Consider the following 22,701-nt stretch of genomic DNA (forward strand, 5'->3'; position numbering starts at 1 on the left):
CGTACAGTGCATTTCAGAGAGAAAGTGATTATGCTCTCACACACATTTTGAAATGGCGTCTGTCAGGGACAGCATTAAAACTGGAACAACAATGTCACTGTTTTAGATCGCTGTTCCAGTTGTGATGTAGCTCTGTGGTGGAAACCATTAAACCTCCATCTTAAGTGCACTGATCAGCGAAAGTAATGGAATGGAAAAGAGAATTTGGTGGCTGGCGTCCCGGCGTAAAATGGTGGCATTGTTCTGTGCGTTGTGGACAGAGGTCGACGTGAACGCCAACCAGAAAGAGGTGAAGCGGGAGGAGATGCTGATTCGGGAGATGTTCATCAGGCTGAACATCAGCAGAGAGGTTAGAGGCCCCCCAAGCTGACACCCCCCCCTGGCATATACAGTAGCTAAATTAACTTGAGTCGCTGTGGATGAATGTCAGTATTGTGATGGAATATGACTGTTCAGTGGGGCCTGAGTACTTTTAAGCAGTGGCATTTCCAGCTTGTCATCCTGGGGTACGCATTTGGGCAAGAAAGGCGGGCAGACCAGAAACAGGCTGTAGGTGGATGTAAAGTGTGCGTGAGCTGCATTGGGTCTGACGCGTGTGTGGATGTGTGCAGGATGTGGTGCGTCAGATGGCGGATGTGATGAACGTTGTGGAGCAGATCCAGTACGCCCTGGTCACAGACGAGCTGCCTGAATGGAAGCGTCGACAGCAGATCGCCTGCATCGGAGGCCCACCCAACACCTGCCTGGACCAGCTGCAGACCTGGTACTGGCCACATGAGGTCCCATGCTGACCTGTGACCTTTGAGAGCGGATATTTATGCAGAACAAAGAAACAAGCATTTTTAACAAATGACAATCCCACGTAATGATAAAACCATTGTAGGTATTATAGATATTGATTGTTCAGGGTATTGGGGCCTTCTGATGGCTAAAATGAGGATGTGCAAGGATGTCTCTTACTGTTCAGTAACTCAGGTGTAAAGTGTGTAGGTTCAGTAACTCAGGTGTAAAGTGTGTAAGTTCAGTAACTCAGGTGTGAAGTGTGTAGGTTCAGTAACTCAGGTGTAACGTGTGAGGTTCAGTAACTCAGGTGTAAAGCACGTAGGCGTAGTTTCTCACTGTCCTGTTTGTCCCTCAGGTTCAGCACGGTGGCTGAGAGTCTGCAGCAGGTACGACAGCAGCTACGGAAGCTTCTGGAGCTGGAGCAGCAGTACACGTACGAGAACGACCCCATAACGCAGAAGAAGAGCTTCCTGGAGGACCGCGCGCTCTTTCTGTTCCGGAACCTTATCATCAAGTAAGATCACACACACAAGCTCGGCGCGGCCCCTACAGGCACAGTGAAGACACGACACACAGCCTTTTAACCACGTCCTCTGTTTGTATGACAGTCTTATTTGTTTTCACCTCCACCATCCCCTTATTTTTTATTCTGTTCAGCTTCTGCTTTCTGGAAAAAATGGAAGATGATGATATTAATGATAATAATAATATTTATTAAAATGTTAATCATGAAAAGTATTTATTCAAGAACTGTACTGCCTGTACTGCAGCTTTGCAATGTTTTGTCCCTGTGTGTGTGTGTGTGTGTGCGTGCGTGCGTGCGTGCGTGCGTGTGAGTGTTAGTGTGTTTGTGTGTGTGCACGTGAGAGTGTGTGAGAGAGGGTGTGTGTGTGTGTGAGTGTGTGTGTGTGTGTGTGAGAGAGAGGATGTGTGTGTGTATGTGTGAGAGAGAGAAAGAGAGGGCGGTTGGATGTGGTGTTTTGTCCCTGTGTGTGAGAGAGAGGGTGGTTGGCTGTGGTGTTTCTGAGGCGTCTGGTTGTGCCGTTTCAGCTCCATCGTGGTGGAGAGGCAGCCCTGTATGCCCACACACCCACAGAGGCCGCTCGTGCTGAAGACGGGCGTGCAGTTCACGGTCAAACTCAGGTATGACCTCTGACCTTTACTGGAGAAACTTACCACAGTTTAGTTATTAATTGGTGAGGGACTGTTGGCTCAATATCCAATAAAATGTTAATGTCATATTATAATCATTGGAATGTGATGGATAGCTGCTGGTTGCATATTCTTTTACATTACATTACATTACATTACATTACATTATTACATTAATGGTTGGCATTTTATATAGCGCCTTTATCCAAAGCGCTGTACTATTGATGCTTCTCATTCACCCATTCATACACACACTCACATGGGACCAGGACAGACAGCAGTCGTGAGCGTGAAGTGCTGGTGTTGCGAGGGGGAGGTGCCAGATGACACGAAGTGGCAGAACGGAGTGGTCTTGTTGGTGTATAGGTCTTGATAAGGGATTGAATATATACAGGGGCTGATCCCTTAACTGCCTGGTATGCGAGCACCAACGTTTTAAATTTGATGTGAGCCATAACAGGCAGCCAGTGGAGGTTACTGAGCAGGGGGGTGACATGTGAATGTCTGGGAACATTGAATACCAGACGGGCTGCAGCATTCTGGATCAGTTGTAGCGGTCTGATGGCAGATGCTGGAAGGCCAGCCAGCAGAGAATTGCAATAGTCCAGGCGGGACAGGACCATTGCTTGAACAAGGAGCTGAGTGGAGTAGGTGGTGAGAAAGGGTCGGATTCTCCGGATGTTGTACAGGAAGAACGTGCACGCCCGGGTCACCGTAGCGATGTTCTCGGAGAAGGACAGCCTGTTGTCCATCACCACTCCAAGGTTTCTTGCACTAGGGGATGAGGTCACTGTGGTATCCCCTAGTGAGCTGGAAAAATCGGAGAAGGGAGAGGTTAGAGCAGGGATGAAGATTACCTCCGTCTTACCTGGGTTGAGCTTTGGATGGTGGTTGCCCATCCAGCTCTGGATGTCTCTCAGGCAGGCGGAGATACGGGTAGAGACCTGTGTGTCTGATGGGGGGAAGGAGAGAAAGAGTTGGGTGTCATCGGCATAACAATGATAGGAGATGCCATGAGCAGAGATAACGGGGCCAAGGGATCTCATGTAGATGGAGAAGAGGAGGGGTCCGAGGACTGAGCCCTGGGGGACTCCTGTAACAAGGGGGCGAGGGTTGACACTCTTCCAGCCCAGGACACCTGGGAGGACCGGCTAGAGAGATAAGATTTAATCCACTTTTAAGGCTGTGCCACAGATCCCTGTAGATGCCAGGGAGGCTAAGAGGATGGAGTGGTTGACTGTGTCGAACGCCGCAGAGAGGTCAAGAAGGATCAGGACAGAGAAGAGGGAGGTTGCTCGTGCAGCCTGAAGAGACTCATTGACGGAGAGGAGTGTGGTCTCCATCGAGTGGCCAGGTCTGAAGCCGGACTGGTGGGGGTCCAGCAGGTTATTCTGTGAGAGGAAGGAAGAGAGTTGGTTGGAGGCAGCTTGTTCAATGGATTTGGATAGAAAAGGAAGGAGAGATATCGGACGGTAGTTTTGAATGGAGGAGGGGTCTAGAGTGGGTTTCTTTAGGAGTGGGGTGATGTAGGCCCTCTTGAATGATGAGGGAAAGCAGCCAGAGGACAGAGAGGAGTTAACAAGGGAGGTGACAAATGGAAGGATGTCAGGCGTGGTTGCCTGAAGGAGGTTTGAGGGGATGGGGTCCTGGGCAAAAGTAGTAAGGCGGTGGGAGAGCAGGAGGTGAGACACATCGGGACAGAAAGAGGAGAAACAGGGGGCAGGCACAGAATGGGAGGCAGGCACAGAGGTGGTGGTGGTCGCGAAGGTGCTGCGGATATCTGCAACCTTCTCGTCAAAAAATACCGTGAAGTCATCAGCAGTGAGGGAGGACTGAGATGGTGGGGGAGGTGTGCTGAGGAGAGAGGAGAAAATGGAGAACAGTTGACGGGGGTTTTATTCCTGTCCCGGTGTTCTGAGGCACCCAAAGAAAAAACACAAAACAAGAAATCGGCCAAATAAGTTTGTCACCATTGAGTGAAAATCATAAAATGTCCCACTACTTGTTATTTATAGATAGGAGCTGCATGTTTTCTGCATGAAGCAGTACTCTCTGTTTCTACACTTAAGGCAGAGCAGAGCTGTATAACTATATCATTTGTCCTCCTGAGGTATGGACACATCAGACCATGCTCCCACTTTCCACACATTGTTGTTTGTTACCATAGCTACCTCCATGATGTGTACTAATCTTGGGACACTTAATTTTCACAAGCTAGCTAACTTAATATATCAACTATCGATAGCTAAGGTAAGGACGCTGACTTATCCAATTATATTTTTGTTAAGTTAAGATAAAAGCACTACTATAACGTCCTTATGAAAGCAGACTAGCTTGCTAGCTAGCTAACGTTTGCTAGCTAGCTAAATGAATATAACCAGAAATAGTCTAATAGTCCTTAAAAGGCACTCTAATTTAAATGAACCTTATGTCAAATATTTGTTTTGTCTTGCTTGGAGAACAGCGGCACAAACTGTGGATCTCGAGTTGTGGGGGAGGGATGAGGAGACTGGTTATCTTTGTGTGATGCACTACAAGGACAACATTCTCAACCAGTTGAAGATAGGATGATATATTTAAAACGCTTACTTCTCCAAAATTAAAGGACTAAAACCTAGAAAAGTGTGACCAACCTCCATGTTACTTCTTTCAAGTTTTGTGACATTTTGTTTTAGGATGTCAAATTGATTTAAATTTTGATTTTTTTTTTCAGGCTGTTGGTAAAACTACAGGAATTTAACTACCAGCTCAGAGTCAAAGCATCTTTTGACAAGTGAGTTTCAGTCTGTGGCCAGTGGTGTAATAAAAGCATGGATTTGTTGCATGTTTGTGTGTGAAATACACACAAAGCACTGCTGGCTCCTTTCGCTAACATGGTTATTTCCCCTCTAGGGATGTCCCTGAAAAAAACAAGTTGAAAGGGTATGTGATCGATTTCAGGAATAATCCTATACAAGGAATTGACTTAAAATGATTACTGCAGCTGACGTAAACATCTTTCTGTTCTATTTCAGCTTCCGCAAGTTCAACATCCTGGGCACCAGCACCAAAGTGATGAACATGGAGGAGTCCAACGGGAGTTTGGCAGCTGAGTTTCGCCATCTGGTATGGCCTTTACAACACAGTAATGGTGTGTAATAAGTGTGTTATAAGCTTTTCACCACCTGGTACGAGTAATTGTGAGTAATAAACACATTATATGCATTTTGTTACTCAGTAACGGTGTGTAACACATACAGTAAATCCTCAAATTGTGTCCGGGATTCTATTTGAAGCCGGGCCTCGGATAATAGCCGGGGGCGTGGCCGATTCGGACAAATAAAAGCTGGCCCCCAAATACAAGCCTGGGTAATATTGCCTACAAGTAGGGCTATCAGTCCATGAGCACTAGAAGACATTGTTTCGATTTAACTCAATTAAATAAAAGAGCTCTTCTTAATATTTTATATTGCTGGTTGGTTTAATACTGTTGCCATTGAAAAGTCGTTGTCCTACACCATGGGTCTCCCAACACGTTGCTCTCAAGCTACCAGTCGCTTGCCGCCGGCTTCTAAGTAGCTTGCCAAAGGCTGAAGCAGTATACATTTAAACACAATTGTTGCCGCAAGGCATTCCAGCCTACGAATTTAATAAAAAGTAAATCAGGCAAAATTAAAAATTAACTCAATTTAGGCTACTTGGCTACGCAATAAGGTTTCCATGTATTTACAGCACAGCGCACGCGGCTGCCTTGGCTCGCAATAAACAGACGGGTGGAAATCCCGACACTCTTTCAACTACATAAAACTTAACAGTGAACCATCAAATACCCCCCAGATTTCAGTGCCCATCAGTCCCAACATTTAGCAATAGAATCAAACAGTCCAAAAGTAAATTAAATCCCAAACCAAAGCGAAAATCTTTTGATAGCCTACCGGTATGCTGCTCCAAACGAAAAACATGTCTCACAATAAAACGCACTTTAGGAAAAAAAGATCCTTAACTTGCTGTTATCTACGCTAATTTGTTATTATTCATGAAAGCGTGTCTGGCAAGTTGTTATTTTATGGATTCTGGACTTGCATGTGATTTATTGTGTTTGAGAATATTTGCAATAAACTAAGTCTGTTAAGACTGACACTATGACTTACCAAACGGTGTTTCCTGATTAGCCTACAGTAATTGATTTCTGAACGGTTACAGGAAGTGTTGAACAGTGTTGGCCCACTTTAAGTGTAGCCTTTTACTTTATTTCTAAGAATAAAATTCGACAACAGAAGCCAAATAAGAAATAAAGGCCTGCCTCGAATACAAGCCTGCCCTAAATAAAGGCCTGTGCTTTGTGCAGCCTAAGTAAATAAAATACCCCGGACACAATTTGAGGATTTACGGTATGTTATAAGCTGTTACTTTGTTATATGTTGCTCTAGATAAGAGCATCTGCCAAATGCCATTAATGTAATGTAATGTTAATAACCCTCGTCCTTCCTTGGCTACTGTATGAGCAGCTGCGTCTGTTTTCTCAAACACAGCAACTGAAAGAGCAGAAGGCTCCTGGTAACAGGACAAACGAGGTGAGGCAGAACACACCGGAAACAAATCTATAAGGGGCTGTTGTGTTCTGTTGTAGCTGTGTGGGAGTCTATAAGGGGCTGTTGTGTTTTGTAGTGGCTGTGTGGGAGTCTATAAGGGGCTGTTGTGGCTGTGTGGGTGTCTATAAGGGGCTGTTGTGGCTGTGTGTGAGTCCATAAGGGGCTGTTGTGGCTGTGTGGGAGTCTATAAGGGGCTGTTGTGGCTGTGTGGGAGTCTATAAGGGGCTGTTGTGGCTGTGTGGGAGTTTATAAGGGGCTGTTGTGGCTGTGTGGGAGTCTATAAGGGGCTGTTGTGGCTGTGTGGGAGTTTATAAGGGGCTGTTGTGGCTGTGTGGGAGTCTGTAAGGGGTTGTTGTGGCTGTGTGGGAGTCTATAATGTTCTGGGTTATTTCAGGGGCCGCTCATCGTGACGGAGGAGCTGCACTCCATTAGCTTTGAGACGCAGCTCTGCCAGCCTGGTCTGGTCATCGACCTGGAGGTGAGCCCATCATGGACACTGAGACTGGGGAGGTGCCTGAGATTAAATGGCTGACTGCAACATGACACATGCACTTCAGGTGTCCTGGATATGTTGGCTGCTTTACATCGCAGTGCTTCCACCAGTATTTTGAAAACATTTTTTAGAAATGTTTTTCAAGTTGCCACTGTGACAATGTGTCGCTGTGGATAAGAGCGTCTGCCAAATGCCAATAATGTAATGTAATTCATTGTAATCTTTTCTTTGCTTCCTTTAAAAGAATAACGCAGCCTTGATCAAATTTGTTAATGCTTTGGAATTGAATGTGTGATGTTTCTACTACATTTGAAATATGGAACTAAAAGCTATTAAAAAATAGTTGCACTTTATTCACTTTAACGCACTACTATTTATTTGAACACAACTGTAAGTTGAGATATGTGCGCTATGCATGTGCTATATGTCTGGTGTGTGTGTGGTAAACATAAGATGACTGATAAGACCAACTCTCTTCCCCCCCTCTCTGTGGTGCTGCCCCCAGATCACCTCTCTCCCCATCGTGGTCATCTCCAATGTCTCCCAGCTGCCCAGCGGCTGGGCCTCCATCCTGTGGTACAACATGCTGTGCACCGAACCAAAGGTCAGCCACTTTGTAAACCTTCTCTCCTGTACCGCAAATATGATCACATCACCCCCATCCTCAAATCGCTTCACTGGCTCCCCATCTCACTTAGGATTGAGTTCAAGGTCTCCCTCCTCACCCACCAGTGCATACACGGAAATGCCCCCCGCTACCTCAAGGAACTCCTTACTCCTCAGACCTCCTCACGTAACCTCCGCTCTGCAACCACCAACCTCCTCAAACCCCCCAGGACCAAGCTCCGCACAATGGGGGATCGGGCATTCTGCTCGGCCGCTCCCAGTTTGTGGAATGCTCTCCCCGACCACCTAAGGGCACCACAGACTGTGGATACTTTTAAACGAGGTCTAAAAACCTACCTTTTTTCTAGAGCCTTCTGCTAGATTTTAAATTTTTTTCTCATGTTTTGTATTTCTTTTTTAGCACTTCTGCTTTTTAATCTGTAGCACTTTGAGATTTAAAAAAAAATAAAATAAAGCGCAATACAAATAAAATGTATTATTATTATTATTATTATTACCGTGTTTCCAGTGTTGACTGTGGTGTCATCGCAGTGCCCCCAGCTCTCAGGCAGAGGTTGTTGACCCTTTTTACAGCCTGCAGGCTAGAGCATTAAATTACAGGCATTTGGCAGATGCACAAGTGTGATAACAACTACGATGAACAATTAAGGTTGGACTAATCTACCCGGAAATTACAAAGAGGTAGGGAGGGTGTGGGCAAAGGTGCAGCTTGAAGAGATGAGTCTTCAGTCAGTGCCTGAAGCTGGTCAGAGACCTCCAAGGGAAGGTCCGTCCACCGCCGGGGAGCCAGAAAGGACAGCAGTTGTCAAAGCAGTTGGAAGGAGAAAGAGGGCAATCTCAATTATCAGCTCCTATTCCACATTGCCCTATCAGTACGAGAGGCCGGGCTATGCACACGTGTCGTTCTGTAAGTCGACTGTTCCTCTCTGAGAAAAGACGGAGAATGCGTTCAATTTCATGAGACTGGGCGTTCTCTCATTCTCTGTGTTAATGCGATATTTCACCCAAGTAAACATCCATTTCGTACCTAAAAATCTAGGCTATCCAACGACCCACGCCAAAGCCAAAGACTCATAAAGTATGGAGTAAAAGCCCATCATAAGAAACGTCTCTGTGGTGACCCGTGTAAAAAGGGGTCTGTAAAGCAGATGTAAGTGCGGACCTCTCTCTCCTGTGGCTCTCTGAAGGCGCGGTGAGAATCTCATGGTTTAAGACGCTGACCCCCCCCCCCCCCCCCCTTCCCTCCAGAATCTGTCCTTCTTCCTCAACGCCCCCTCGGCCTGCTGGAGCCAGCTTTCCGAGGTGCTGAGCTGGCAGTTCTCCTCTGTCACCAAGCGGGGTCTGAACGCGGAGCAGCTTGGCATGCTGGCAGACAAGCTCCTAGGTGAGTATGGGTAATGGAGCTTTTTTTTACATTTTACTCACTCTGTACAGCCCTGCCATTAGCAGCACGGTGTAGTCCTTACTCCAGGTGTAAGCGCTGAAAGTGCATATTAAGGTTTTCCTGTTGCAGAAGATGTGAGTGGAATGAGTCCATGTGCCAGCCTTAAAAGTTTCATTGATCAAATGTACATTTCATATCTTGTAGAACATTACATGAATGAGTTAATCACAGTGATGGAGATAACACACTGGATGTTCCTTATTCAGATGAGATGTATAATTAAGTCCCCATCCTGAGGCTGTTGCTATCGGACATGTCACGCTGGCTGCTTGCTGGACGACAGACCTGTGAGGGTTTATGGCCAGATTACATTAGCACTGCATTGGTGTCTGTTTCTGAAGAGGGTTCTGAAGCACTCGCTGTCCCGTAGGTCGAGAAGCCAATGGAAACCCTGAAGGACTCATCCCCTGGACCAAGTTCTGCAAGGTGTGTCTTCATCGGGAACAGATGCAGCCTGCAACCTTATATTTACATGTCATTTAAGTTCTAGCTTGGTAATAACGTGAAAATTCAAAGCACAAATGTACAGCTTATAATCTATATAATTTCAATCATTTTGTGTGTGTGTTACTGTGAGCTCTGTTTTACTGTGAGCTCAATGTGTGTTTCATTGTGAGCTCAGTGAGTGTGTGTTCTCCTGTGAGCTCAGCGTGTGTGTTTTACTGTGAGCTAAATGTGTGTGTTTTACTGTGAGCTCATTGTGTTTCATTGTGAGCTCAATGTGTGTGTTTTATTGTGAACTCTGTGCCTGTTTTACTGTGAGCTCAATGTGTGTGTGTGTGTGTGTGTGTGTGTGTGTGTATGTGTTTTACTGTGAGCTCAATGTATGTGTGTTATACTGTGTGCATTTGCTCCAACAGGCCCCAAATGAGAAGAGCTTCCCCTTCTGGCTGTGGATTGAGGGAATTCTGGAGCTAATCAAGAGGCACCTGCTGGCAGTGTGGAATGATGGGTAAGATGACGTCACAGGGCTCTCCAACCTGGCTTAATACATTAATTATCTGTATGAATGAATGCTGTAGAATAAACCAGTGTTCCAGAAGTTTTACACAGTAAGGTTTTTTGAAGGTAAAAAATAGGGCATATGGAGGACCTCATAGTCTGGTGTTGAATGCGGATTGCTCCCTGCAACCCCACCAGGTGTTGCATAATTGTAGCCTTATCCGTGTAACATATATGCCTCCTCTCTGTCCCTGTCTCTGTCTCTGTCTGTGTCTGTCTGTGGGTCTGTCTGTGTGTTTGTCTGTGTCTCTGTCTGTGTGTCTGTCTGTGGATCTGTCTGTGTGTCTGTCTTTGTGTCTGTCTGTGGGTCTGTCTGTGTGTCTCTGTCTGTGTGTGGGTCTGTCTGTGTGTCTGTCTGTGCCTGTCTCTGGGTCTGTGTGTGGGTCTGTCTGTGTGTCTGTCTGTGTCCCTGTCTGTGGGTCTGTCTGTGTGTCTGTCTTTGTGTCTGTCTGTGGGTCTGTCTGTGTGTCTGTGTGTGGGTCTGTCTGTGTGTCTGTCTGTGTCTGTCTGTGGGTCTGTCTGTGGGTCTGTCTGTGTGTTTCAGCCACATTATGGGTTTTGTGAGTAAGGACCGCGAGAAGACCCTGCTTAAGGACAAGCTTTCGGGAACCTTCCTGCTGCGGTTTAGCGAGAGTAGCGAAGGCGCCATCACCTTTACCTGGGTGGAGTTCTCCGCCACTGGTGAGGACCGGGGATTGGTGGGGAGAACTAGGACTCCACTACAGACCGCTCTGTTCAGTTATACTGCCTGCCATCCACAGGGCCTGATAGAAATGTCATTTTCCTGTGCAATCAAAATACATTTTTCATAGTACTTATGCTATGCTAACGCAATAATAGTAAGATTTATTCAGTTCAAGAAACCAACTAAGTTTGTATACTGTGCATTACTGGGGGGTTTGGATCTGGCCTTATTGACAGTGCTTGCAAAGCTATGTAGTGATTTGAATTCTAACCAATCAGCAGCATAACCAGTCTGAAGTGCACATCCACAGAGAAAGGACATGCCATGCCCGAGTTCTTCTGTTCAGAAGTAACATTGTTGTCTTTCTATGGATGCCTTTTTATTATTCTGCTGGTTAAACGTACTTTCGGGGCTTAAATGTAGTTAAGCACACGTGTTATGTAACATGTTATGTTAAAGTGAGCACACGTGTGTTCCCCACACGCAGGCGAGGCGCAGTTCCACGCGGTGGAACCGTACACCAAAAAGGAGCTGACGGCCGTCTCCTTCCCCGACATCATCCGCAACTACAAGGTCATGGCTGAGGAGAACATCCCGGAAAACCCGCTGCGCTTCCTTTACCCCAACATTCCCAAAGACAGCGCCTTCGGGAAGTTCTACAGCCGGCAGACTGAGCGTAAGACCGGCCCCCGCACCCCCGTTCCACTGCAGCCGCCTATTAAGAGGCTCATTTTCCTCATCTTCCTCAACTCCTAGGCAAATATTGTGAATACACCGTGCCCTGCAAATTCCAACCATAAAAAACACTTGCTTAAACATATTGTGATATTATTACATATTTGCTCAATGCCGTAAATTTGTCGTTGATGGTGATAATGGCATAATGGTTTTCAGCCGTTTCTGATTTCCTTCATAAAAGTGCCCTTTATTTGAAAAATATCGCAAATATATTACCTCTTTTTATTATTAATAATTCAAGATTATTTCTAATAAAATGCATTTATAATGAATTATATTGTATTATATTCATATATTAAAGGTACAATAGGTAAGATTTTTGTGTTGTAACAATATTTTAAATCCCTTCCTATCATTGAAAAAGGCTCACTGACATGTTGACTCACCCTCTGCCTGTGTCTATAGTCCTTAAATTCGGGTTTCAAAGTGTACATTTGTCGGGCCGTCAAATGTATCAAAACATTGTACAGCTGTACAGCAATTAAAGCTCATTGGTTGAAAAATGGTTCCAACTTCCACAGCCAATGGTATTCTGGGGGCTTATTCTGATTGTTTGCATGCGGCTTGGACCAGCTTGTTATCGGTAGCAACATGCAAATTAGCTATGGTTACCCACTTACGATAAAATATAGGTAATACGAACATAGTAGCGATTGCACGAGCGTTGTGCTTCAGGTGGATATTTGTACATTCGGGAATATAACTAGTAATCGCTAATTTGCTTGTTATAGTGAACTGGTATTGTTTTCCAACTTGATAAGCAATTGTATACAGTTTCAGTGGTCGCTTGTCTGGAGTGCAATTTGGGCAGCTACACGTTCCTTTTGTCACTTTACATGTTCAATCATCGGTAAACCTTTATTTCTTTTAAACTGCAAGTTGCAGTTGTGTCGTTTGTGGTAGACTATCATATCTTAATTATATAGCCAGCTAGTTGTGCAGCCAAATAACTTGCTTGCTCGCAATATAGTTAGTTAGCTAGTGTGAAAACTATAAATAGTGTTGTGTAGCACACCAAAGTCAAGATCTCATAAAGTCACCTGTTTGGCAAACATGTTCTTACTAGAACACTACAATAAGACAGCAGGCTCTGTTACATTTGTTAGTATCAGCTTTTCAAAACAGTGCACGAGAACACTGAACTGTATAATAACGATTTATGTTACGCGTTAAATTCATAGACTGTGGGAAGCATAAACAGTGTTGTGGTTTGAGTTGTCTGTTGTTGCAATTCCTCTCTTGACCGTTAGGAGTCCGAAATTACCTATTGTACCTTTAAATATATTTCTATATTATAATATATATTATACTTAAAATATATTTTATTATAATAAAATGTATAAGTAGTTCTAATGAAATACCTGCTCCAAGCACCTAATAGTTAATTTAAGGTACAATAGGTAATTTCAGACTCAAGGTCAAGAGAGGAATTGCAACAACAAACAACCACAACACTGTTTATGCTTCCCACAGTCTATGAATATAATGCGTGATATAAATCGTTATTATACAGTTTAGTGTTCTCCTGCACTGTATTGGAAAGCTGACAGTGACAAACGCAACAGAGCCTGCCGTCTTTTCGTAGTGTTCTAGTAAGAAAATGTTCGCCGAACAGGTGACTTTATGAGATCTTGACTTTGGTGTGCTACAGAACACTATATTTTTTGTCTTTTTGAAGTTTTCACTTTAGCTAACCTAACCTATATTGTGAGCAAGCAAGTTATTTGGCTACGTAACTAGCTGGCAATTGGTGTGTGTGCCCTGCGATGGACTGGCGACCTGTCCAGGGTGTATTCCTGCCTTTCGCCCAATGTATGCTGGGATAGGCTCCAGCCCCCCTGTGACCCTGTTCAGGATAAGCTGGTTAGGATAATGAATGAATGAATGAACTAGCTGGCGATATAACTAAGATATGATTGTCTACCACAAACAATGCAACTGTAACTTACAGTTTGAGAGAAATAAAGGTTTAGCTAAACACGGATGATACAAAAGGAACGTGTAGCTGCCCAAATTGCACTCCAGACACGATCACTGAAACTGTGTATACTATTGCTTATCTAGTTAGAAAACAATACCAGTTTGCTATCAGTAACAGTATTGCCTATTTTTTATCGTAGGTGGATATTAGTAAATTCTATAATTCTATAGTAAACTATAACTGATTTGCTTGTTGCTACCGATAACAAACTGGTATTATTCTATAACTAGCTATGTAATCTTCGCTTGGATAATAAGCAATAGTATATAGAGTTTCAGTGATTGCTTGTCTGGACTGCAATTTGGGCAGCTACACAAACAAACTGCAACGCCATTGGCTGTGGTAGTTAGAAAAAAAATTTAACCAATGAACTTGATTTGTTGTACAGCTGTACAATGTGTTCATACAGAGTGATAGCCAGACAAATTTCAGCACTATAAACCCAGGCAGAGGGTGAGTCAACATGTCAGTGAGCCTTTTTCAATGAAAGGAAGGGATTGGTCTTGTAACAATGTTTTAACACAAAAATCTTATCTATTGTACCTTTAAGCTTACTGGTCTAGTCTGGAGCCAGAGATCCAGTCAGAATAATACATGAAAAATGAAATAATGGTCAAAAAATTAAGAATGTTCTTTATTGTTGAAATGACATATATATTATGATAAATAATAAGAAATACATTGAAAATATGTTTAATTTATTGGGAGAATAGTTTTTGCAGAAAATGTTTTGTTGAAATTAATTGAGAATGAGATACAGATGTTAAATATGAGAAAATAAATTGAATACAACATGTTTCTGCACATATATTATTAGGAATTAGTTTTTTGTCAGAACAGTGTTTTCCCTTTTGTTCATTCAGAATCCGAGCCCATGGATATTGAGAGCCCCAGTGGAGTGGGATACATAAAGACGGAGCTGATCTCCGTCTCGGAAGTGTAAGAGCTCAGCCCAGTCTGGCAGTGCTGTTCTCACCTCACGTCCCTAGAGTAGAGACACTATCCACACACAAGACACTATACACATTTACTTTTGTCTAACATAAACTAACCTTGTTCTGAACAGAACATGGGGAAGCGGCCAATTCCACCAGAAGTGAACGTCCGTTCAATGGTAGTTTTTCCCCTGATGAATTTGGTTTATGATTATGGATGCTTACTGACTTATCTCAGACACCCTAAAACACTTTGATTGATGTGAATTGGAACAATAATTTCCTGTGTTCGGAAGACCGTTTTAGCGCATGACGGCCCGGTTCGTAATCTGTTACAGTGGATCACCATTACCATGTCACTGTATGCTGAAATGGATCGTGTATGTGACTCATACCAAGTTTTTATGAATGATACTTTACACACACAAAAACCAAAGCTAAAGTACTTTTTTACTTGGAACACAGTGAGTTTACGTTACCATTAAGGTGACATCCAACATCATTACCCCTTCCTCCCCTCCCTAACCTGTAAAGGATTAAGTGCTGTTTGTAGGTGGAATGACACTGGGGACCAGACAGAGATCCCAACACAATCAGTCAGACTGCCACAGTTAGCCCATTGCTCTCTGGGTACATGAGCGAACTCTCTCTCTCTTTCTTTAGTCACCCCTCGAGATTTCAGGACGCCATGCTGCCGTTGTCTCCGGAGGACTTTGGGGCACTCACTCGCATCATAAACCCAGCGGAGATGGAGACGGTGGTACGTGCAGCTCAGCATTCCAGCAGCGCCACTGCAAATTATCTATCAACTTTTTTAAGTTGCATGGACGATTAAATAGATGATCATATCGCTAACATGCTAACTTGAGTGGTGCATTTAAAAAACATTTTTTTAAGAGTTTCTTTATTTAAACTAATGCGATGCCTAGTTCTCTACTGCAGGAGTTTTAAGGGCTTAACCTGTCAGCACTTTAAACAAGTGCCAGAGCAGTGTTTCTGGGCCTGAGCCAGGCGTGGGTCACACATGTAATGTTTAGTCTCTGGCTGGGTGTGTGCTGAGTGGTGTGTGTGGAGTGGTGTGTGTGGAGTGGTGTGTGTTGAGTGGTGTGTGTGGAGTGGTGTGTGTGGAGTGGTGTGTGTGGAGTGGTGTGTGTGGAGTGGTGTGTGTGGAGTGGTGTGTGTGGAGTGGTGTGTGTGGAGTGGTGTGTGTGGAGTGGTGTGTGTTGAGTGGTGTGTGTTGAGTGGTGTGTGTTGAGTGGTGTGTGTGGAGTGGTGTGTGTGGAGTGGTGTGTGTGGAGTGGTGTGTGTGGAGTGGTGTGTGTGGAGTGGTGTGTGTGGAGTGGTGTGTGTGGAGTGGTGTGTGCTGAGTGGTGTGTGTGGAGTGGTGTGTGGAGTGGTGTGTGTGGAGTGGTGTGTGTGGAGTGGTGTGTGTGGAGTGGTGTGTGTGGAGTGGTGTGTGTGGAGTGGTGTGTGTGGAGTGGTGTGTGTGGAGTGGTGTGTGTGGAGTGGTGTGTGTGGAGTGGTGTGTGTTGAGTGGTGTGTGTTGAGTGGTGTGTTCAGTCACAGTGGAGTCTGATTATGAGGGAGCTGAGCTGGGGTTGCCGGGTTGATTCCCTGGCACTGCACTGTGGCTTTATCTTTCAGTGAGGTGCTTCGGTCATAGGCATGTTGCCTGGCATACACACATCGAGCAGTTACCAGATGTGCGTTCTCACACATCGTGCCTTCGCTCGTCAAAGAGACCATTATTTCTGACCATTTTTATTATTTATAATTATGCATTTTTTTATTTTAAAAAAATGATCAGTCCATTTTAAATGTACGGATTGTTAACCCTCCTATTATGTTTGGGGTCAGTTTGACCCCATTCAGTGTTTGACATCTCTTAAAAAACTGTTTTTTCCCCCAATCTTGATACTGTATGACTGTTGGGATTAAATAGTAAACATGTACTAAACATAATGCTGTTTTCGAAAGTCCTGTACAAATTTGCATGTCTTTTATGGGCTTATTTTGACCCTCTGTAACTTCTTTGTGCATGATTCTGGTGGCACTTTCCCATACACATTTTCACTTCCTGTACCTAAGGCTCTAAAATGAGATGTTTATCATTTTTCCTATTTATGAATAAAAGGATAGTCATTTGGGAGACAATAAGAAGGTGACACACAAAGTGTCAGTTATTTATTTTTTTTAAATTTTGCTTTATTTAAACTGTTGGGGTCAATTTGACCCCAAACATAAAAGCGGTCATAAACTCTTAACATAATAGGAGGGTAATAATATTGTTATTATTAATGTATACTTCCTTCTGAGAGAAGCTTGCATCCAGTGTTACTTGTTCGGTGAGATTGGCCCAGTTGGTCAGTAATAGTGAAAGTGTCCTTAATTTGTAAGGTTTTGGTGGATTTGGCGGTCAGAAAAGTATGTTTTCACACTTCCAGAGTTCCTCTGGAAATTAGCATATCGAGTGCTGTTTTACGCGCTTTTCATGGAATGAACGATCTGAAAGCATGAATGTGGGCTTTTTGCAGACTCATCTCCTACAGACAATTCGAAATAAATCTCCTCTTGATCCAGCTGTTTACTGGACGTTCAGCATTAAAGACCTTCACAGTGTTTCTGCACTCCTTCTTGCTCAGACTGCTTAGTATCCTCAAGTTAAAGCTGAAAAGCAGGTTAAAGCTGAAAAGCCGCTGTGTGTCAGGTTGCTTTTAAGACCTTGGGTTTCCTCTACAGATGTTCCCTTCGTTCCAAAATTAGACGGACTCCCAACCGGACAGAACCCTGGTCCAGCTCCTCGCCGTCTCACTGATATCCCACAATCCCTTCTGAGTGGCGCTTGCTGAAAGTGCTGATGTTACCTTTTTCTCAAACCACAGCCATATACAGAATTGCGAATGAAACAGTTAAAGTATGCATAATTAAAATAATTTGTCATTTGTTTGAAATCCAACAGAGCGCTGTGTGTTTGTTTTGCTCTTTTACTTTCTCTGAAATCCATATTGTGAAACATTGTTTGTAACTTATCATTATGTACTGTAACGGGAGTAGTGACAGACACAGGCGGTGTTGCACATTCACGTCTTGTGCACATCACTACGTATTCATCACAAATAAATGTAGTCATTTGTGCCTTGGAAGCTTTTCTTTATTTTGGTCATTAAAATAAATACATTTCCATTACTCACAACAATGTGTACTGGGATAAGCTGCAATGTAAACTGAAGGGAGTACACAGATACAGGTGAGCCAGTTTTAGCTCCAGAGGTCTCCTGTGCATGCCCTGTCCGACCACTCCGCAAAGGTGTGCTGCATGGATTTATGTGCTTCTGAGCTGACATCGGTCAAGTAGTGTGATCTAGGTCTGCCTCTTTGCTAAGATGAGTCCCCTATTTTTTTTAAGTGTGGAAAGTCACCAAATTTCTAGTAGAGAAATTGACCATTTCATGGACGATTCAAATGGCAATCAGGCAGGAAGGGGACCGATCTGCCCACATCTCTAGAGCACAGCTGCAATCTGAACCACTGATTAGCCATACTGGTCCGAGCGAGTTTCAGTCAGCCTTATGTTACAGGTCTGTTAGTAGCACATCTCTAGAACCCTGCTGGATGCATGTCACATCATGCTAAATTGGGCTTAGGAGGCTAAAGACTGCTCTTTATGCTTAAAAAGAATAAAGCCAGCATACACAGTGCACCATCATGTCCAAGCCTGGGGCATCACACACTAACTGAAGGAGAATACAATGTGTAATACATTCACGACTGTCCGTCAGAGTGAGCCCGGCCCAGAGCAATGCAAGGAGAATGTAAACCTACTGAATACAGATATGTCTACTGCACATACTATCCAATGACAACTTCAGAAATTCTGTATGAAAGTATACAGTATTCATATGAGCTGAATATCATGCCCTAGGTCTCCTGTTGGATGCTCAGTGATTTGAATTCAGCCCAAATCTAGTCGACACTTGCCTTCAGATTTGACTTACAATTAAAGCATTACAGTTTTTCAAGAGAAAATACTACTAATACTTTTTTTCATGAGTTGATGAAAACCGAACCTACCAAACTGAATAACACTTTCATTGTGAAAGTTAAGGGTAAATCCAAGACTACCTAGTACCTGCTGTATCCTTATTATTGCAGGTGTTTTTACTTACTTTTTAAATTTGAATGAATTACCACAAAGATCTGTCTCACTTGTTCAAAGACAAAGGCACACACACAGACAACACACACGCACACAAACACTTTCTAAAAGGTGGGATTTGTGGAGAGACAATTCAAGTATGTGCACATTTCAGTCTCTACAATATAACAATGTGCTTTTCTCCATACAAAAGGATCCTGCCGTCATTAAGCTGGTCAGCCCACTCTGTTGAGCCTCAGGACTCCAGCATATCGTCAAACAAATGCAATGGACAAATTAATATAATCCAACCCTCCCACCCCCTCCTGTTCATATGAGGAATCGCCCAACAGACTGATCTCAAATCACGGCCCCCACAGAGAGCAGCAAGCAAGATGTACAAGTAAGGGCTGTATTTGAAATGTCCTAACTACTGCATTCTCAAAATATGTAGTCTACTAAATGTACTGCCAATGTACTGTCTACTCAAATACACACCAATTCCCATAATGGCATGTGCAGAACACTGGATGAGAAAGTTAAAGGTACAATAGGATTTTTGGGTTAAAACATTGTTACAAGACCATTGTAAATCCCTTCCTATCATTGAAAAAGGCTCACTGACATGTTGATTCACCCTCTGCCTGTATTTATAGTCCTTAAATTCGGGTTTCAAAATATGCAGTCTGTATCAAAACATTGCATAGCTGTACAATAATTTGAGCTCATTGGTTGAAAACTGGTTCTAATTGCTGCAATCAATGGCGTTTCAATGTCAGCCCGTTCACAAAGAAGGGGTGGGATGAACAGTGTTGTGGTTTGAGCGTGTTTGTTTGCGATTCCTCTCTTGACCATTAGCCCAGAATTACCTATTGTACCTTTAAGTGAATGAAATGTTCTCTTCTGCTCTCTTTTAGAGTCGTCTTTGGGTCCAATCACAGTCCAATTATTCAGAGGGGAAGAGGAAGTGGCTTTTATTAGAAGGGCGGACGTCTTACAACACTTCCGCAGTCCCATTGGACAACAGTATTGAGGACACATTGGACAGTTGGTAGGATGTTTAGTAGACAGGACATATTTTGACGACAAAGTAGACCTGAAAACCCAAGGAAATATGTATACCATCTACATTTAGAGAACAGTTTGCCTCATCCAGTGTTTATTACTCAATAGTAGAGAAGTTGTTTCGGACATGGCCTGGGTTTGGTTTCTTTGGTTCTCGGATTTTAAAAGATTTAGATTTGCTGTTGAGAACAAAGTCTTTTGATTGGTTCAAAGTCAAGAGAATGATAGCTCACTCTTCCCCCTCCCACCTCCCAATGACACAGCACAGGCTTGAGCTAGCAGAGCATGTTCAAGTTCAGAGGCCGCAGAAATAAGCATTCTTTAAAATATCACAATAACTGCCTTCTCGCTTGAGTGGGGCAGGCTGTGAACTTAACTGCAGTGGATAGAGAACACCCTGTAGAGATGAGTTTGGACTTCAGCTCTCTCCGTATGATAGATGACCACACACACTTGTTTCTTTGGCTAATAGGCATCATGCTTTCCTCACCATAAGTGATGGAGCTAAGTAAAACAGCAACGAAAGACCAATAAAAAGACTAATAAAAAAACACTTCTGTGAAGCTTTGCAGGTCCCATTGTTTCATGAGTTGTGCAAACGTCACTTTGGAATAAGGAGGGTGAGGGAAAAGGATAAAGAAATTGCCTATAAAAACAAAAATCACAAAACAAAGCATTTAACACCATGCTTAAAGGGATAGTTCACTTTCTGGGGTGTTTTTTTTTAAATATATAAAATATTTAATTCGGTGTATGTTCTCATTTGGCCATGTGTTTGCTGAAGGATATTTCAGCTGAATAACCAGTTTGTTTTCACAGGTAGTCATTCAGGGGTTCATTGGTCTAAAGCAAGAAAATTCACTTCAAGAAATTCAGAAGCAGCTGATACTATGAAATTAAGGGGTTCCAGAAATATACATTAAAAGATTGTTCTTAAAAAAATGATTATGTTTATTATTATTTTCCGTTATGACTATTTCATTTCATAGTCATTTCATGACTAACCCTAACCCATGCAGCCCGAGATATTAATTATTATAATTACAAGGCTATAAAATTAATGTAGTTATATGTACAGCCTCTGGAAACATAACATCACTGTGCAAGCTGCTTCGAAGTTCCTTGAAGTGTATTTTCTTGCTTTGCACCACAAATCCCAGAATGCCTCTGGACCAACTATTGTAAAGCCAGCAGGGTGTGAGAAATGCGGGCCAATCAATCACACATTAAAATTGAAATTATACCAGAAACCCCAGAAAGTGCGCTATCCCTTTAAAAAACTAAAGGAAATTATGTTCAGTTGCTGCACTGCATCCATCCATATTGCTCCACTACAAATACAACTGTATTTACACATAAAAGCTTACAGTTCTGTGATATTAAAAGATATAAGACTCCAACATTACACGATTATATAATGTACATATATATGTGTTTTTATATAATCATTTTATACACAGTTACGCATCGATAAAAATAGTGTCTGAAGCGGTTTAAAATACGCACACTGCGTGTCACCTGACGGGACGCTGGAGGAGAGAACAGCGGAGGAACAGAGCCAGGTGTGAAAACAGCGGGAGAGGACGAACGCACTCGTTTACAGCACAACCATAATGAACAAAGTCATCGGTACTCCCACAAGACTCCCACCGGTCACACACACATTTACGATTGGTAGAGGGAGAGCTGTGCCCCACCCGGCCGGGCCTGGCCCACAGCGGCGAGGTGTCTACAGCAGGCCGTCCAGGTTCTTCTCTGCGATCTCTTTGTCGTCTGTGCTCTCCTGTGGGCTGTACTTGTCGTGGTAATCCTTGAGGATCAGAACCACGTCGTGGTGCCCGAAGTGCACAGCCTCATCCATCGGGGTGTTGCCCCACCTTGGGGAGAGAGAGAGAAGTGAGCTGGACTCCATCTTCCTTTGAAAAACTACTGTGTGTGAGGGAGTCTGTTTATGCCTCAAAGAACCTGAACATTCACTATATTCCAGTGCAATTGAAGAGTTCACCCTGCTGGAAAAAAACACCTTTTGAAACAGCTGGTAGCTGGTAATTACAAGCTGGATTTTACACCAGGGAAGTCAGAACAGAGACAGATGAAATACATTTATGCCATCAGCCACTGATTAGTTCAAATTAAACTGCCGTGCTAATTATGCAATGACCATGCTATCCAAAACATGATCCAAAACATATTTTAGTGGGCAATATAAGAATATCGATATCATAGTTTATGTGGGTTCATTGGAAACATAATTTGATTGCACAGGTTTCTTAAACTGCCTGGATCTGAAAGTCTATCACCTTGCTGACAGGAAACAGAATGCGTAACATGTACTGTGTGACTGAGCGTTATATGAATCAGCTGACCTGTCTCTGGGTACAGGGTTCACCTTGCAGGCCTCCAACAGGAAACGAACCACTTCCGCATGTCCTAGAAACAGCACACAGAAAAGATACTGGAACATAGATACAGCACACAGGACAGACACTGGAACATAGATACAGCACAGGACAGACACTGGAACATAGATACAGCACAGGACAGACACTGGAACATAGATACAGCACACAGAAAAGATACTGGAACATAGATACAGCACACAGGACAGACACTGGAACATAGATACAGCACACAGGACAGACACTGGAACATAGATAAAGCACAGGACAGACACTGGAACATAGATACAGCACACAGGACAGACACTGGAACATAGATACAGCACACAGAAAAGATACTGGAACATAGATACAACACACAGGACAGACACTGGAACATAGAAACGCCCACATATCTGATATGGGTTCAACCCAAACAAACTACATGGGATCATGTTGGGTACCAACCCCAACCATTCAGCATCTCAGGAGCAGAAAATAGGACATCGTCCAGGCTACTCTCTGCAAAGATGGTGAAACTATGACCTCAACTGGGGATATTGTCAGAACTCATAAATCCGACATACAACTCCATCCCTACCCACTCTGCTGTTCTGACCTCCATAGGGGATGTGACCAAGAAAGTGAGATTGCGAGTACAAGAGGCTGAAATGGAGATTCCCCGCCGGGAGGCAAGGCTTACTCCTCTTGA

The 22,701-nt window shown here is 43.5% G+C and overlaps 2 protein-coding genes across 2 annotated transcripts in view; one reads left to right on the forward strand and one right to left on the reverse strand.

Annotated features, from left to right (window-relative positions):
- The window catches only part of LOC133116328 (uncharacterized), a 55,163-nt gene extending 37,609 nt beyond the window's left edge, over positions 1 to 17,554 (forward strand). The window contains exons 31-48 of the mRNA XM_061225768.1: positions 261 to 349; positions 612 to 763; positions 1,139 to 1,297; positions 1,834 to 1,926; positions 4,649 to 4,708; positions 4,828 to 4,857; positions 4,950 to 5,040; positions 6,447 to 6,488; positions 6,901 to 6,984; positions 7,505 to 7,603; positions 8,875 to 9,010; positions 9,441 to 9,496; positions 9,931 to 10,022; positions 10,617 to 10,753; positions 11,245 to 11,433; positions 14,340 to 14,415; positions 15,075 to 15,171; positions 17,151 to 17,554. Coding sequence (XP_061081752.1) covers positions 261 to 349; positions 612 to 763; positions 1,139 to 1,297; positions 1,834 to 1,926; positions 4,649 to 4,708; positions 4,828 to 4,857; positions 4,950 to 5,040; positions 6,447 to 6,488; positions 6,901 to 6,984; positions 7,505 to 7,603; positions 8,875 to 9,010; positions 9,441 to 9,496; positions 9,931 to 10,022; positions 10,617 to 10,753; positions 11,245 to 11,433; positions 14,340 to 14,415; positions 15,075 to 15,171; positions 17,151 to 17,174 — 1,706 coding nt within the window. The 3' untranslated portion in view covers positions 17,175 to 17,554. The remainder of the gene's footprint in view (positions 1 to 260; positions 350 to 611; positions 764 to 1,138; positions 1,298 to 1,833; positions 1,927 to 4,648; positions 4,709 to 4,827; positions 4,858 to 4,949; positions 5,041 to 6,446; positions 6,489 to 6,900; positions 6,985 to 7,504; positions 7,604 to 8,874; positions 9,011 to 9,440; positions 9,497 to 9,930; positions 10,023 to 10,616; positions 10,754 to 11,244; positions 11,434 to 14,339; positions 14,416 to 15,074; positions 15,172 to 17,150) is intronic.
- The window catches only part of LOC133116225 (glutaminase kidney isoform, mitochondrial-like), a 49,223-nt gene continuing 44,062 nt past the window's right edge, over positions 17,541 to 22,701 (reverse strand). The window contains exons 17-18 of the mRNA XM_061225578.1: positions 21,978 to 22,041; positions 17,541 to 21,488 (exon numbers count right to left, since the gene is read on the reverse strand). Of these exons, the coding sequence (XP_061081562.1) occupies positions 21,341 to 21,488; positions 21,978 to 22,041 (212 nt within the window). The 3' untranslated portion in view covers positions 17,541 to 21,340. The remainder of the gene's footprint in view (positions 21,489 to 21,977; positions 22,042 to 22,701) is intronic.

This window comes from Conger conger, chromosome 17 (assembly GCF_963514075.1).
Source record: "Conger conger chromosome 17, fConCon1.1, whole genome shotgun sequence".
Lineage (NCBI taxonomy): Eukaryota > Metazoa > Chordata > Actinopteri > Anguilliformes > Congridae > Conger > Conger conger.